The 17,433-nt window shown below is 46.5% G+C and overlaps 1 protein-coding gene across 9 annotated transcripts in view; it reads right to left on the reverse strand.

The window, feature by feature from the left end:
• Window positions 1-800: 800 nt before the first annotated feature.
• CASZ1 (castor zinc finger 1) overlaps window positions 801-17,433 on the reverse strand; it is a 298,840-nt gene continuing 282,207 nt past the window's right edge. For 8 of the 9 annotated variants that reach the window (XM_060276240.1, XM_060276237.1, XM_060276239.1 and 5 more), the window contains 5 exons: window positions 17,056-17,254; window positions 16,300-16,471; window positions 11,626-11,774; window positions 10,040-10,274; window positions 801-7,036 (listed from right to left, as the gene is read on the reverse strand). In XM_060276240.1, coding sequence (XP_060132223.1) covers window positions 5,856-7,036; window positions 10,040-10,274; window positions 11,626-11,774; window positions 16,300-16,471; window positions 17,056-17,254 — 1,936 coding nt within the window. In that variant the 3' untranslated portion in view covers window positions 801-5,855. The remainder of the gene's footprint in view (window positions 7,037-10,039; window positions 10,275-11,625; window positions 11,775-16,299; window positions 16,472-17,055; window positions 17,255-17,433) is intronic. The other variant, XM_035120501.2, reaches the window with a different exon arrangement.

The following is a 17,433-nucleotide window of genomic DNA, read 5'->3' on the forward strand; positions in this document are numbered from 1 at the left end:
TGAGTGGTTGGTGGTTTGGGGGCTCACTGGAATGTGTCCTTAACTCTTGGTTGTCTGGATGGAGAATAGAGAGGGGTGCCTCAGTGTGTGTGAAACTATCCTATGGTACAAAGGCAAAATCCACATGTGCTGTTTTCCTCACTTTTGCCTCTGGCCCCAGCTACCCTGGCATGTGGCCCTTGGAAGGTTGCCCAGAAAGGCAGAAGTTGTCCTTGAACTGAAAATGGTTCCCCATTCCTGGTTTAGATGATTGTTGTATCACTAGGCATTTAACCAAAGGAGCTAGATAGCCCTTAATGGTATGGATATCTCTTTAGGCTTTGGAATGCCACACCTCATCTCTGTACATTTTGTAACTTTGGTGAGCTGCTATGCATACCTGACCTGCAAAGGCAGTGTTACAGCCCCAAGAATTCTTCCTTGGCTCAGTTTTTAGATGTTTGGGTTTCAGGGTGGGAGGGAGGGACACAGGGGTTGAGCTCAGACTCCATTGTGTTTCTAGTGTCGTCAGGAGAATTGTGGGGTCTGTTAGTCTGCGGTTTAATGAAGCTATTTTTTTCTGTATATGGGGAGTATAATTTGGTTTTCCAGACCCCAATAACAGGCCTAACCTGGGCAGCAGGTAGCTTTCTACAATGCCAGTAATTACCTAAGCTTTGCTCTTGGAGCAGAGAGATGAAACATGTCTGAGCTCAAGAAGTGCTGTTAACTAAATATGTTAAATAAATAATTAAAAAGTAGGATTTTAAAGATGCTAGTTAAAAGTCAGTGCAATGCTACAAATCAACAGAAAGCTGTGATTGGTTGGCTTTTTGTTTGTTTGGTTTTTTTCCAGTTTTTATTGAGTGAAAATGTCAAACCTTGCATCAGTCATGCAAAAAAAATCAAATAAATAAAACACATATATTAAATTTCTAATAGCACTAAATTCAAGTGGAAAAATATTCAGTTCTTAATAACGTAGGTGCTGAGAAGACCAAATTCAAGTAAAATCAGAGCACACCATCCTGTTAGGATTTTTTTTTCACTTTCTGCATTATTATTTTTTGTCTCAAAACCTATATATAGCTATATATCTATATATATAGGTATATACATATAGATATATACACACACATATATATATATGTGCATACATATTATATTTATATTTATATATATACACATACATATTTATAAAACATTAAAAAGAGCATTGGTAGTTCAAGCATCACTTCTTCTTTTTCTCCCTCCCCACCCCTCCCACACAGAAAGAAATAAAATAAAATAAAAACAACAACAAAAGAAAGTACACATTTTTAAATTCAAAATGAGCTAGCAATGGCTTATAGTCCTAGTGTGCAATATGGATTTTACAAAAGGCTAGAATTTCTCCCTCATATTTTTGTCTTCCTGTTCTTGTGTGTATGTGTGTGTTTTCCTTTTAAAAATCTAGGGCCATTAAAAACAAACACCATTTCTTTTTCTATATTGAAATACAGTTCTCTTTCAATACCGGTGAACTTTATAATAATTTATTTATTTATTTGGTGGCTAGGTTCCTCCCCTCCCCCCTTTTCAATGACAAAGCAGTAATGAAAGGATCTACACTTAGGGTTTCAGAGGTTTGGTTTTTAAAACTCTCTCTTGCTCTTGACCCTCCCCCCCCCAAAATACATGGTCCCCTTAAAGCCACCAAGTTCTATATTCTGCTGGCTCCATTTCAGCAATAGCTGCCAAAGCATAATATGCCTTTTAAATCTATGCCACCAGCTGTCGTCCTGGAGAGGTGCAAACTGGCTGCCTAAACCTCGACATCTTCTCTGGACATCATCAGCACCACCATCACTTATGCTTGGGGCCCAGCTACTAAATTTCCATGGGATACAGGACATGAATGTGAGCCTGCCCTGGGGCAGCGGGAACAGGTGAGTTCCCCCCCTCCTGCACAGAGGACGCATTTATCAACCCTATACTTTCAGCCATGCTAAATTTTACCATGTCCAAATTTGCGTTCTGAGTGGGATCAGAGGACACAGAATCAGGAAAGGTTAGGTTGTGTGTGTGTGGGGGGCGGGAAAGGTTGAATAATCTTGCTTTGTTGCTAACTGGTGGCCTCTCCTGCTCTGTAAAATGACACGCTTAGGTCCATCCAAACATTTACGCTTGCTCTGAACTTTTAAGTCCTCCTCTTAACACCTGGGGACACTGAAGTGCTTCTTCCGGATGTCCATCAGGATGCAGCTGATAAACATTTAACATATATATAAATATAAAGACCTGTTTTTTCATTCTTTTTGTTTTAGGCAGAGAAGGAGGTGGAGAAGGTTGTGAAACTGGGGAAGTATAGAGGGACCAGTCATTAGGTGTTAAAACTAGTTCAACTTGGCAGGCTTTTTGTTGGAACTGAAGGTGGTCGAAACGATGGGGAAACTGGTTACTGGGTGATTCTCAGTGGGGAATAACAATTGCAATGATATCCAAACAGGAAGGGGTGCATAACTGGCTAATGTAAACTGTACCTGTTCTTCAAATTCTTCTCTGCCCACCCCTTCCTTTCTTGCCCACTAGTAATCACTGGCTTCTATGGCCAACACCAGTGGACCAGAACCCCAGAGCAGCCCATCTTACTACCCTGCAACCACCAGAGGGTCGTAACTGCCTGCTTGTATTAAAGACCCAAAAATGTATAGAAACATAAAAAGGGCTTATTCATTGCCTCTCTCCCTGCAGTGCATCACAGGTTTCCAAAACCTTGACCACAAGCAAGAGTTTTCTGTAGCACCTTTTAGCGAGACACCTAAGCATAGCTGCCAAGTTCTCCCTTTTTTTAAGGGAAATTCCCTTATGCTGAATAGGCTTCCTCGCGAGAAAAGGGAAAACTTGGCAGCTATGCACCTAAGTGGTGAGAACAGGAGGGGGATAAGAATGTGCTGAGAGTTTGTCCAAGCTTCTTAAACATAAATATGTCACTGCCATGTTCACCAAACTCAGGTCCTTTCAAGACTGAGAGGACAGGGAAGAGTAAGACCTCATTGTGCCAATTCTCTCAGGTAATTTTGATGTGCATCTGTTGATGTGACCTATGGTGTGACCATAACCTGCCCCATCCTGGAATTTAAAAAAGTGGAGGCGGCAGCAGTGTGGAGACTTTCTACCATTCTAGATGTTCCAAGGAGCACCTTTGCCAAGTCAAAACTACCAGGAAAAAGTAGGCTCTTGGTGAGGTTTCTTTTTTAGAAAAAAAATGTTTGAAATGGCTAATCATTAATTTGTTTTATAAAAATCCAGAAACAGTCATGAATGAGGTTCAACCTTTTTCTTTTAAAGTTGTGGGAAGAGTCATAGGAGGCTGAGATGGTTCTTGAGGAAACAATTGTCCCCAACCTCCCAAAATAAAATGAAGAACAAACAAAAAAGCACCCTATGCATATTATTACAAACCAAATTGGAGTGTGTTTGTGGATAAGAGAGAGTGCATGAAGCGTGTTTCATTAAATGACAGGGCTTTTCCTGTGTCTCTTTTAAAATGTCTGCCTGGCTGAAATTCAAATTCAGAATCACTTGATGCTCTATACTGAGAGTTTCTTTAGCTTTTGCCCCTTAACATGTTTTTTGGCTAGCTGGAGGTGGTTTGAATTAGTGTCCACACGTGTGTGAAGGAGATAATTGTTGGTGAGCAACCAAATAGGATGTTGAAGGGTCTGTTCCTTAGGGTAGCATTCTTCACTGGATACTCACAGAGTATTATCTTGGTATGGCTCCTTTCTCTCTGTTCTATATATTTCTATATATCTCTATATCTATTCGTAACCTTTACAGGGGCAAAAATACTGTACAGCTATCTTGTTTCCCTGGACATATCCTTTATCCTTTTCTTTGCCACTCTTTTAGTTTTCCTCCTCCTTTCCCTAACTGTTAATATTTTAAGAAACTTTAAAAAGTGGTTGTGGACCACATTCTTACTGTTGAACTGTCAAGTTGTTTGGGGTGTGATTGTTTGAGAGGGATATTCAAAAACTAAGACTAATAAAGCTCTCAGCCTTTTTTGCACTAAAATGGCATGTCTGTTAGACACAAGTGTTGTTGTGTGTGGCTGGTTTCATTAGCTTTTAATGACTTAAAACCACCAACGTATTGGAAGCAAAGGATCTATGGAGATCTGCAGAGCCATTGTGGGTGCCTGTTTCCTTCTTTGTTTTTTTTTAAAAAAAACATGCCCTTCCCCTTTTAGGATATGCCTGATCTGGTGACCAGGGGGCGTGTGGGACAGGTGGGCAAGGGGACATTAGATTATTTGTATGCCAAATGAGTTTGCTGTGGAGCAACCAATTCAAGTGGCCTCTTCCTTTCCACAGCTCCACAAAGGGCGAAGGGACAGGAAACATTTCTGTCTTGGGATTCAGAAGAGCATCACCCTTCCTGCCAGAGAATCTTAAGGTAAGAGCCCTACGTGTGGCTTGATGGGATGGGTTGTAGTAGCTAATATTCTCCTCCCCCAACTTGTTCCCACTAGAAGACGCATGCCCTCTTTCAGCCTTCATAAAGCATGCTTAAATGGGGTGCAAAGCTCAATACCGCAGGTGGGGACAATGGTAGAGAAGGGTAACACCTCTGCTTCCTTCCTGTAGCTAAACAAGCCACCCCCCAGTAAGACCAAGTACTACTTGGGCCTGCTTACTCTTTATGAGGTACTTGCATCTTCCACCTCCTCTTCTTTCATTAGCAGCAAGGTGGAGGGGTATCCTGAGCTCCTGGGTCTCTACCCTACTTGTTGGGGGTGGCTCTGCAGTCTGGAAAAGAAGCAGTTGGCACCCCCTCTCCGCAAGGCAGCGGTGTTTGGGTTGGGTCTGGTTAAATCCAAACCTCCCTTTCACAACCAAGGGTTCTTTTCAGTGCCGTACCCCATACTTGCTGCCACCGGTCAGAGCCCCACCAGAAAAGGAACACTCCCCACTCAGGTGTGGGAGTGTCACAATATAAATAAGTTCTTTCTTCCTTAAAAAAAGATTAATATTATTATTATTCTTTAATAACAAAGAGGATCAGAGAAGTATCCGCATATTCCCAGCCCCGTTCAGTTCATTAATGCTTCTCTTTCTCTTTATTTTTTTTAAAAACTGACAATAAATAGCCCATTTCCCAACCAACCCAAGCTGCCTGAGACCCCCATTTCTCCTGTTCATTTGATGTTGGAGAAGAGAGGAGAGAGAAAAATAGAAGTATGACTGATACCCTCCCCCAACCCCAATTATGCCTAATGGCGAATAACTTCGCTTTTGTGGCTTAAAGGAACCAAATCCTCATAATATATTATTATTGTCACCCCCTAATATTCACCATCGGATGCTAGCTGCCCCCTCTCCCTGAGAATGGGAGGAGTGTTAAAGGACAAAATGAAAACAGGGAAATAAAATAGAAGTTAAAGAGGAAAAGAAACAACTCCACTCCCCCTCCAAACCAACAAGGGGAGATTTTGGGGGAAGTGGCAGGGGAGACATTTGCCCTTATGGTTAGCACATCCATCCAGGAGAAGGAGGGTCACTTCTCCATGGCCCAACCCATCTGCATATTAGTAAAAAGATTTGCCGTCTGCCACCCTGTAAACATGTGCGTCCCAACAGATGGGTCCCTCCGCCTCCCCCCTGCCCTTCCCATGGGCACAAGGCTTCTTTCCTTTTTTTTTGCATGGTCCAAGGATTAAGCGGCTTCCTCGTTATCTTGTGCACTTCCTGGGGTAGAGTTGGGTGTGTGTGTTTCTCTTTGCTGCTTGTCGTTACAGCGTTTGTTCTCGCCTCACATAGCGGGGTCCTCTCATTTAATTCAGTTTCTTACTTTTTAAAAGATCAAAAAACCCTGCTGCTGCTGTCTATAAGTTAAGGGGAGGCCTCGGGGGCGGGGGCTTGCTCGCCTGGAGGTCTGGAAGCATCGCTGTGGACTGCAGAAGGAGAAGCAGCCTCCCCCAGTTCCCTAACGTCCTTAGCAGGCATGGCCTGGGAGTCAGGAAGTGACTCTTCAGAGTCTGTGTTCAGATCTTCCTCCTCGTCGTCGTCGTCATCATCGTCATCTTCCTCCTCCTCGTCTTCCTCATTCATTTCCTCCTCATCGTCGTCCTCCTCGTGGGAGGAGTCGTCCTCTACGTTGCCGCAGCTGGCTGGAAGCCGCTCGCTCTCCACGGGGGCCCCACCCTCCCCAGCGGGGGAAGGGGCAGCACCTCCAGCCTCTGGCAATTTCTGGCTGAGATCCAAGGAGTCGTTGAGGCCCACGCCCGCCGCGTTCTGCAGGAAGAAGAGGGAGCTGTTTGTGTCAGTGCCAAGGTTGAGCGAGCTGTCAAGGTTGACGGAAGAGTTCTGCGCATCGTACTCGATTGTGGAGGGCGGGAGGGTCTCGGGGCCCGGAGAGATGGCCGGCAGCTCTCCGCGCTCCTGTTTCTCGTGCTTGCGCTTGTGCGAGTCCATCTGCGACATGCCCACCACCGTGTGCTTGCAGCCGGGGTAGGTGCAGTGGAAGTGGGAGCACTTGAGTTTGTACTTGCAGTCGGGCACCTCGCAGTCCACGCTGGAGCTGAACTGGCAGAAGCCTGCGGCACTGATGACGTCCTGCTTGCCATGGTGCTTGCGGTGGGCTGTCACCTTGGTGCTGTCGGTGCAGCGGAAGCCACAGCGCAGGCAGTGGAAGTGCGTGCTGTTTCCCGAGAACTGGCAGTCGGGGAAGTTGCAGCTCAGGGAGGACTTGAAGCGCTTGAAGTCATCCAGCACCAGGTTGTCGACGCGGTCATGGTGCTGGGCATGCTTGTACATGTGGGTGCGTCCGCAAAACTTGTAGCCGCAGTTCTCCCTTGTGCAGTGGTAGTGGGTGACCTTCAGTGAGAACTGGCAGCTGGCATCCTTGCAGTCTTCATAGAGGTCGTAGCGCCGAAAGCCCTCCAGCATCATTCCTTCGTCCAGCATCTTGCGTGAGGAGGCCGTTTTGCGCCGCTTGCCAAATGGGGACATGTCCTCAATGATCCAGAAGCGCTTCTTGGCCCCTGCAGCGGTTGGCATGGTGATGGTGTTCCCTGGGGAAATGAAATGGGCAGAGGGGATTTTAGAACTGGACTCTCCTGCCTAGCTAATTGGGGTGAGTTCAGACAAGCAGTGTGCCCAGTTTTTCTTGATCTTTACAGTTTCTAGGCAGTGAGAGGGGATGGCAATAGGCTCCTTCAGGCAAACTCATTCCATCCACCTCATCCCCAAAGCCTGGCCACTGCAAAGCCAATCTTTTCATTCCCTTGAAGTGGTTTGGCAAGAGATGAATAGACTTAAGAGATGGAGAAAGGAAGGCCTTGTACTTCTGGTCATTACACCTTTTTTTTACCTGCTCTGCCTTTGTTCCTTTGGCACTTTATCTGTGAGGGAGTGCTTTGTGACTCCACTCTCATACCTAAATATTTGTACTCTCACTACATCAAAGGAGCAGTAGCCGCAAGCCAGGACCAGACCATGTTAATAAACCACGGGCTCAACACTATTCCTCCCTCCCTCTCTCTCTTTGTTTTTTAAAAAAAGATGTTTTACCTGGAACTTGCGTTTTTTAGGAACAAGGTAGTAAGTAAAGGTGATTTAAGTGAAACACAATAAAATGAACTAATTATGACTGTAAAACCAACAACCACATGCATCTAATGTTGCTCCAACAACCCTCCTGGGCCATGAATACACAGACCTTCAACCTGCACTGACCCCATCTTGCTCTTCACAGAAGTGGTATGGGGTAAGTCCAGAATGGGCTGTGTAGTCTCCTGGGGGAGAGCAGCACATTGGGAAGCCTGTCCCTTACAAAAAATTTGCATAGGAGAGAATGTTTATGCCCAACCCAAAGAATGAAAAGGAGTTTTCACATGGGATGAATTTAGGAGACCACATCACTGGGGGATACTTTTCAAATTCTCTTGGGACAGCATCCAATGTTTAGGAGCTGGCAGCATTCTTAACCAGGGCAGAATAAACGTTTCAGATTTCTAGGCTCTGTACCCTCTCTGTCTGTAGAGAGATGGTGATTGGGTGAGCCAGATTTGAGTCCTGAGGTTGCTGCTGTGGTGGGAGTTGATGAGTACATTCAGGTAGCATGCTAAACACCTGTTCATGTGCAAATCATTTCTGAAAACGAGACTAGTTGCCTAGTCCAAGAGTGGCTAAGCTTTTAAGGCCACACTGACCCACCATCAAGTCTTTGGGGGCTGCATATCAAAGTGGTTATTTAACTGTCATAAAACCCTTTTGCTATTAGCAGCTCACATTGGGTGGCATAGGAAACCGCTTGTGATCAGAGGGGTAGAGGCTTAATCAGTTATTAGAAATATATATACTATTTAAAAATATGAACAAACGTTCCTTTTTTTAAAGAAACCACTTTTTGTGGGGAGGTGGGTTTTTCTGGTGGCTTGTAGGTTAACCTCTCTTTGTCTTACCTGCTATTGCAATCAAAAATTGGTCTTCTGTAAATTGATTTTTTTTTAAAAGGCAATCAAATAACTAGGTATGTGTCATTTTGGGCACCAGTTTGTCATCCCTAGGACTTTGGTGGAAGGACAGGGAGGTGAAGCCTTTTGGATAGGATGTGGCGGGTGGGGCTGTAAAAGTATGAGAGAAATTGTAGAATGGTTTTACCTGCCGCATCCTGCACTAGAGGGACATCGCTTTTGACTGGAGTTGGGGCGGCAATGATGGGTGAAAACCCTGTTGAGCTGGCGGTGGGCAAGACAAGGCCCCTGCTGGATCCCAGAGTGGCACTTAGCAGAGAGTATGAGACACAAGATGGAGAGAAGAGATACGGGAGGGAAGGAAGGGGAGACCTGAGCAGGGCTTGTGAGAAAGATGGAGGCAGAGGTGGTGGTTGTGGTGCATTTTGGGTAACGTCATCACCACCAGCGGCAGCAGGAGGAACAGCAGCAGCAGCCAGGCAGCCTGGAGAAATGTGGAAAGAAAGAAAAAAATAGCAGGGGAGGGGGAAAACAGAACAAGAAGGAAAAGAAAAGAAAAAATAGAACCAAAATGAGAACCCAAGAGTGTAAGCAATACAATGAAAATGGACAGCACATTCACACATACAAGAATGGAACCACTGACAGAGGAGATGGAGAGAGTGATGGATAGCAGTGATGGAGTGAGCATACCCAGAGACCAACAGGGAAGAGCAAGAGGTGGCAGAGGGCCCTGTGAGTACCTAAAGAGGGATGACTGCAGTTTTACCGCCTGCCCTCCCCCCATCTGGTTTGTGGCAGGCTGGTTACAGTCAAGCACCGTCATCCTGGAGAGGTGTGATGAGCAGTGGTGCAGTTTAAAGAGAGGAGTTTGGCTGCTTCCTTAGTGCTATGAGTTTCTATGCTCTGCCCTGTTTGTGGAGTGGTTGCGATTAGCGTTTACTTGCCGCCCTGATATTGACCGGTGTTTTTTAGTAATACGTTTCCACCAGCCCCAGCAGGCTGCCCCAAGCAAAGGCCATCAACTTGAACAGTGTGGGGAACAGTTACTTTTAAAAATGGCTATCATAGGGATACTCTGAGGACTCCTTTTAGGTTAATGCTCCTTGATGAAATTGTGGAGTGTGCCAGCCAACCTCACTGATGTGTCCCCCTGATAACCCCAAGCCCTGACACTCTTGCTTAGATTGGTGACAGGTGCTATGCTAGAATTTCCCTCCCAAAGGGCAACTTACAGCAAGCCCACTGTGTAAAGTTCAATTTGTTTGATCACTGGGGTGGTGGTGGTGGTGAGATTTTAAGTGGGCAAGTACTAATACCTTTATTTCCATCAGGAATTATTTTAGCAAGGTATGAGCTGCACAGCCCATTCTGGATCAGAATAAAAATACTTCCACAAACCACGAATGGTTTTGTCAAAGGGGCTCTTTTAGATGACACAGTGATGTCTCTTGCTGTGTCAGAGGCGGAGAGGAGATCCCGCATGGCAGGAGGAGGATTTGGTGCAGCTTGTGCGAGAGAGTACCCAAGGGATGCAACTTTTAGGCTGCTCAGAAGCAAAGCATCACAAATAAACTGTTTCCTCCCAGCGTCACTTACCGGCTGAAGTGCTTTCGTTGCCCACTGGCGTGCTGGAGCAGCTGCGGTCCATATTGGAGGACTCGGAGGAGATGCCACCAGGGCTGCATCCAGTGTAGTCAATGTACTCATCTGTCTCGGTATCCATCATACTTTGGGGTCCCTGGAAGGAAGCAGGAGTCCCTGATGAGGCTGGGCTGGGAGCCATGCTGCTGACTTGGGGGAGGTTTTCGTTCCTTGGAGTGTGTCCAATAACCTGCATCAAGAAACGCGATATTGGGAGGGGTGTGTTTGACTTCTACACCAATAACTATAGTTGGGCTCCAAGTGGACATTTGTTTGGTACGTGTTATGTCTTCAAGGACTGCTAGGTCATGTTGGCTAGCACAATCAGGCTGGCATCATATTCATCACCTGCCTAAAGGGTGCTAATGTTGGCATTGTGAATTCTGCATATATATGCAGAGGATGCTGCCAGAATCTGGGCCTGGGAATGTTAATCTTGGCATCAGCATTGGGCTGTGTTGAACTTGCTGAATTTAGCAGATGCAACTATGGCAGAGGCAGCATGTGCATTAAGATGTGCTGGGGGAGGGGGTCTTTTGATTCTGCATTATATTACTACTACTACTACTACAACTACATTTGCCACCTGCCCTTCACCAGCAGGTCCTGGGGTGGGTTATAGCACTTTAAAATTCAGAATTAAAAACTGTTAAAACAGAGGAAAGTTACAGGAACAGGGTGGGTCCTGAAAACAGACATATTGGTTGTCAAAGGCCAGAGCAGAGTGTTTACAGCATTTGCTGAAATCTATGTAATGCCAGTGTAATATGCACCTGTGGGCAGGAAAGTCTACAACTTAGGGGGGGCTACCCTCTGCCAAGTTTCTGAGGGCAATAGAATGACTGAGAGGGCCCCCTCTGCTCAACTGTAGGGAAGGAAGTGGTTTCTCAGATATTTGGGGACTGAGTCATTTAAGACTTTTAACACAAGCAGGAACACTTTCAACGGGGCCTGGAAACAAACTGGCAACCAATGCAGTTGTTTTAAAATAAGAGCAAAGGGGGATAATATAGGGGGATGATTCTGATGTCATGTTTTCTAACATACCAGTAACTGGAATGCTTTTTGAATATTTGCAGAAGTAATACAATGGCAGAACTGAATGTGAATGCAGATTTTAGAGCAAAGATCAGGAGCCGTGAGGAATTTTGAAGATTCTGCTTGCACATCTTGTCCTGGACAATTCACATAGGTCTTGGGGAAGGGCTGTAGCTCAGTGGTAAAGCATCTGCCTGGCATGTAAAGGTAAAGGGACCCCTGACCATTAGGTCCAGTCGTGACCGACTCTGGGGTGTGGCGCTCATCTCGCTTTATTGGCCGAGGGAGCCGGTGTACAGCTTCCAGGCCATCTGGCCAGCATGTAGAAGATCCTAATTCCTGGTAACTTCAGGTGGGCCTGGAAAAAGCTCCTGCCCAAAGAGCTGCTGCCAGTCAGTTCTGAGCTAAATAGTCTGACTTGATATAGCAACTTCTTACGTGGGGAAGTGCCATAGCTTAGTGGTTTCTAAGCATATTTATAGCCACCCTGCAGGAGTCATCACCTGAGTGGGAACACGGTCGAAGTTCTTCCCCAGCATCCTCCTCATGTGCTTCCTAGCATGGGACGTCATCTGATGCTTCAGGAGGAAGGAGAACTGGCAGCCTTCACGAATGCAATGGAAATGGCTGTTCACTTGGTTGTACTTGCAACCTGGGAGGGAGGGAATGCAAAACAGATGCAAACTTCATAAGTTAACAGTGGCCAGGAGTGGAGCAGCTGCGCTCCGGGCAGGGGGCTTGGCAATGGCTGCTGTCCTGTTTGATCTCTGAGAGAGTGCAGCAATTGGGACTGACTGCTGGCTCTTCCGCATCCCCAGACTTGTGTGTTAAATACTTCCTAATGTGGGAGAACAAGGCAGAAAGGATTCTCTTTTGCTGAAAAGGGGTCAGGAAAGAGAACTTGTTTTAAACTAGTAGCATATAGGCTTCTGACACAGGTGAGAAAGAGGGAGGTGGGATTGCTTTATTGTCTTAAAATCCAAGACTTAAATCAGGTGTAAGGAACCTGTGACTCTCCAGATGTTGCTGAACCAACTACAACTCCCAACAGTCCCAGCAAGCATGGCTAATGGTCAGGGATGTTGAGAGCTGTAGGCCAGCAACATCTGGCAGCCAGAGTTCCCCCACACCTGATTAAGATTCAAGGATGTCCTTCCCCTACTTTCCTCACCTAGTCCAATCAGTGCACATGGCACAAAGCCTGGCAGGGGGTCAGTGTGGAGTAGGCCTCTTGTCACCTAAAAGGTTTTTAGGGCCACTGAACATGAGTGCTGGTTGAATCCTTTCTACTTTGCCAAAGGTGGTGGTGGGAGAAGTCTCAAATGAATAAGGAGAGAGAGGGGCTACATGGCTCTAGAGCAGGCATGGCCAAACATGCCCCCCCAGATGTTTTGGGACTACAACTCCCATCATCCCTAGCTAACAGGACCAGTGGTCAGGGATGATGGGAACGGTAGTCCCAAAACATCTGGAGGGCCAAGTTTGGCCATGCCCGCTCTACAGTAATAATGTCCTCACAGGTGGTGGTGGGACTCCAACTACCATCAGCCCCAAGAAAGCAGCACAGCCAATGGCCAGAGAGGATGGGAGATGTATTCCAGCAACATCTAGGGAAATATGAGTGAGATAATGTATGTGAAGCCCTTTCGGTGTCCTAATTTTTCTATGTAATTAACTAAGTAACGCCGCAACATTTAATTTATTAATTGGCTAGATCAATCCATTAAAAACCATGTTGATAGACTAAAAATGTGTCCAAATTAATTGGACAACATTTTTTGAAGCCCAGTTTTTAAATGCAGTAGTTATGAAAACTGCAGCTGGCAGAGGGGGATATGCCTCTCCTAAGTTAATGCCTCGTGCATTAACAAAAGCAAAGGAAACACATTTTGTTTCGTTTGTTTTAGAACAGATTTGTGTAAGTTTAATCAATTAACTGAGTAACTTTTTAAGATTCCTTTAATGGGATGGCAGCCCTGATTTCTCCTTTTTCTTTGGGGGTTTAGATGAGGGTGGCCCTCTGGCTATAATGCTGGACTCCAACTCCCATCAGCCCCAGATATAGCATGGCCAGTAGGCAAGTGATAGTGATGATTCAGAGGATGGTGCCAGAGCTCAGTCTGTTCAACATCTGTTTAGAAAAAAAAATTGGTCTGCTTGCCCAGAAGCTCACCGACTATCGAACTCAAAGCAGGCTCTTGGGCCTTATTTGAGGAATATTTGAGTGCATCACTTTGCATGCTTGAAAAGCATCACAAACAGTCCATGTTCACCAACAATATTGTGCACACAAATCTGCACACATCATGAAGAACCTCTTCTCTTCCTCAGCGCATCCATAAATGTCCCCCACCACAACGCCTGCTCCTTGCCAAATTCAGCCAGTGAATTGAGCAAACTGTATGTTCTTAAGAAAGTGGCACTGTTTTATGTCTCTGCCAAGTTTGGTATTTGTTTAAATATTATTCTCTCACCCCGTAGAACTCCCCCCATCACCCAGCGCCCCCCTGTTCTGTCTCTATCAACCCGCCACCCTGTTCTCCTTTCAGGAAGAAGAACAAACAGTGCTGGCAGGACTGAAACTGTATCGGCCGCAGGCAGGTGAAGGCTTGCCTGTTGCTGGGGCAGCCGAGTGTCATGTATCATCGGGCGGCTTTGTCTGGCCCCAGTCATCCCCTGGAACAGCACCGATTGAGCAAACAGCGGCAACCGCCAAGCCGCTTGACATTCATAAGCCAAGACCCAGGTAAGGGGCAGACTGACGGTGTTGTTTGCCGTTGCCCAGGTTACCACAGGCCTCGCTGCCTCTCCAACATGAATTCTTTATGAAGTAAAAAACCCACAACCGAATAGGAAGAGATCTCTCTCCTGCTCTCGCTTTGAACGTTGGCTGTTTTGTTTTGTCATGTGTGTGTGTGCGCGGGTATTGGCTATTTTTATCCCCATCAATAGAATCAGTTGTGTTCAGGGGGGCAGCGGGGAGGCAGCCAGGAACACAAAGAAGGCCATGGCTTTTTTGTTCTCCAGGCCTCCAGCGAATACACGGTGGCCCAGACAACATGGGGCTAAACACTTCTCTAGGTGCAGGTACAGCTGGTGGAGAAAAGAGGGGGTAGCTAGCTTCAAAAGTCAAAGGAGACTCTCCCCCTGCCTACAAATAAGGACTTAGAAGCCAAATTTAACTCCCCCCCCCCCGGACCACCTGCATAGAGGAAAGGTAACTGCCTGAAGAAGCCCCTGCTACTTGCAAAAAACTATCTGTCAAACAAGAAGCCTCCAGAATCTGTTTCTGATACTAGAGCCGCCATATGCAGGTGTTCAGTCTAGGCCAGTCCTGCATGGAATCTTTGACTGCAGAGCCAGCAAGCAGGTGGGTGGGTGTTATTGGTTGTTCAGATAGGGATTTAGAACCTGTGTCCACACACAACACATACAGCCATCCCTGACCACTGGCCATGCTGGCTGGGGCTGATGGGAGCTGGAGTCCAGCAACAAACACCTGCTGGGCCACCCCCATTGTAGGCCTTCTGGAAAGGGTCCCCACCACTTTCACAATCACATAGGACCCTGCTAGAGCTCAGCACCTGTTAAACTAAGAGGTGCAAACACACAGGTCCCAGCTATCACTGGTGCCCTAAAAACTGGTCCTGTCATTTGGATTACTGAGGGCAGAAAGCTGGTTTCTATATGGGATGACTTAAATTTTGCAGATAAATAAGTAACTTTAAACTGGTTGCACCCCTATGAAATTACAAAGTAGTGACGTGGTCCAGGGATTGGCAGAACCCCTGGTTGCAGTTAAGCAGCTGAGCCAGTGGGGCTGAGTGCTGTGTGCCTCTGCTCATAGTCTGCAGAAGGGACTAACCGTGTGTGGGCTTAGCCCAGGAGGGTTCACTTTTGTTTGCCGTAGCAGCTGGAGGTGCTGGAGGAGAGGAGGGGGAGGTGTTTACAATTTCGTAATTGTTTTTGGCATAGCCCTAATAAGTCTGGCAAGCGAAGCTGCCAGCCACACACCCCCTGCCTGGTTCCATGCCGCCTATCAGGCGCTTTGATGTGCCTGGATGGTTGGCATTGAAAGAGGCAATGTGCTTGCCTCCAGCGCCGAAGCGACTGTAGATGCCAGAAGAGAGAATGGGAGGATTCTCTCCCTTACCCTGCCACTACCACCATTGGGAAATATTTACCTTTTGGCTTTTGCTAGGCAGATCTGGCAAGGAGTATCAAAAAATGTACTCCTCAAGCCAAGGGGTTTCGTGCAAAAAGGACTACTGGGAGATTTCAGGGTTCTTCCATCACACTCAAATTTCTAAGGTGATCAGAGCAGGTGTTTGCTCCCTGTGACTCTCCTCCTGCAACCAGGGTGAGCAGAGACGTCTCACCTTGCTGGGGAGTTGCCACTGGGGTTGTATTTGTTAGAAACAGCTGTGGGTTGCCTGCCCCACTTGCATTCTTAACTACTCAGGGCAGGACCCACTGATCAAAGGCAACAATTCAGTCTGATTAAAGGAACTTTTCCAAACCTGTTTGTCTGCCTACCCACACACAAAGTAGGCGATTTGGCATGGAACAGAAGTGCACTCAGTTCTGGTTGTGTGAAAGGTTGGGCAATGGTGCAGTTGTAGCAATTGGAGAACTGGACAAGGAGCTGGGGAAACCTACCTTTAAATCCTCACTCAGCCATGAAGCTCATTGGCTGACCTGGTATCAGTCAGCCTACCCTACCTCACAGGGATGTTGGGACAATCATACCATTTTGAGGATTGATATAAAATAAAAGGGCTAGTAAGAAGGGGCTTCCCAGGCACTAACTACCTGTATGCTTGCCACTACACCCTTACAAAAATCAACCTGAAGATTTGTAAGTAAACATACTAATTTTTTAGAGAGAGAGGTCACAAGTTCCCCACATTCTTTTCTCTACAGGAAACAGATCCTGCAAAGGTGGCTGGAAACTTCCCATTGCTTGGGAAAAGGGAACAGACTCCGTTATCAAAGGAGGAGGAAGAAAGCCTGATGGAAAAAAACACTCTTTATGGAGGAAATGGCCAAGAGTGACTGAGTGCAATTGTATGCACACTTCCCTGTGAGTCTTAGATCCAGTGTCAGGCTTTTTGCTGCTGCCAACTGGTGAAAGATCCTGCCTCAACACCATGTTACACCAGAGGAGAGAGACTTACCTAGCCTGCCGCACTCTTCCCTCTTGGTGAAGTACTTGAAGCCGTTGGCTGCTCTGCGCTCTGCCTTCTCGTGCTTCTTCACGTGCCAGGGGAGTTTGGTGGTGATGTTGGTCACAAAAAAGCAGCCAGGGCGAAGACAGTGGTAATGCCCTCGCATTCGGAACTCACAGTGCTGGAAGGAGAAGATGAGGGCAAGCAAGGTCAGCACACAACACGAACAGCAACCCTGACTCAGAACAAAACCCAACCAAGTTAGTGTGAGGTCTGGTGGAGGAATGTCCCAGGATATTTTTTTCCTCTGACCCTTATGAAATGCACGTATTTATCCATGTTGATTGTGTTTTCTGTGGATTGCTGTTTGTTTTAATTCAGCTGAAAACAATGGGTTTTTCAGGGGGAAAGCAGTGGGGCAGTCACAAAATTGCTTGGACCATGCCTAGAAAGAATGGGACAAGCAGAAGTGTGTACAAGCCCTTAGCTGGAGGATAGGCATGAAAGCTAAACTAGCCTAAACCTGCAGTGCAGTTGTAATTTGATGGGTGGCACACACAACAGGGCATCGACCCCATTCTGCTTCTCTGGGATGCATCCAACAAAATTTTACTCAGAGTAGACCTACTGAAGTTAATGGACTTAAGTCAGTCATGTTTATTCATTTTAATGGGTCTAGTCAGCATGACACCAGTGGGCTCCAAGCTCCTGGCTTGGCTCCCCCACCCGCTGTTGTCCCATTACATCCCAGCCTTTCACCCTTACCTGGTTAGGACAGAGACATTGCAGGGAGTAATAAGCAAACTGGTCTCGCACATTCACGAGGTTGTTGTTGGGGTTGATGTGGTCGAGGCAGTGGGACTCTGCCTTCCCGGAGGTTTTGCACACGTACTTGCAGTTCCCAAACAGACAGTGGAAGTGGAATTTGTTGGCATACTTGCAATCTGTTGCCAGGCATGGATCACTGGGGAATTTTTATTAGAAAGAGAGGAAGAATAAGTTTCTGGACAGCCTTCCCTGACCTTGCTTCTAATTGCATCATTGCTATTAGAAATCAGGGTCCCCCCACCCCCGCGACTAAGATGACTAAGATGCTCCATCCTGGCCTTTCAAATATCTTCCCTTCAAGGGGATGGTCACCTA

The sequence above is a fragment of the Zootoca vivipara genome, chromosome 6, assembly GCF_963506605.1.
Source record: "Zootoca vivipara chromosome 6, rZooViv1.1, whole genome shotgun sequence".
Classification (NCBI taxonomy): domain Eukaryota; kingdom Metazoa; phylum Chordata; class Lepidosauria; order Squamata; family Lacertidae; genus Zootoca; species Zootoca vivipara.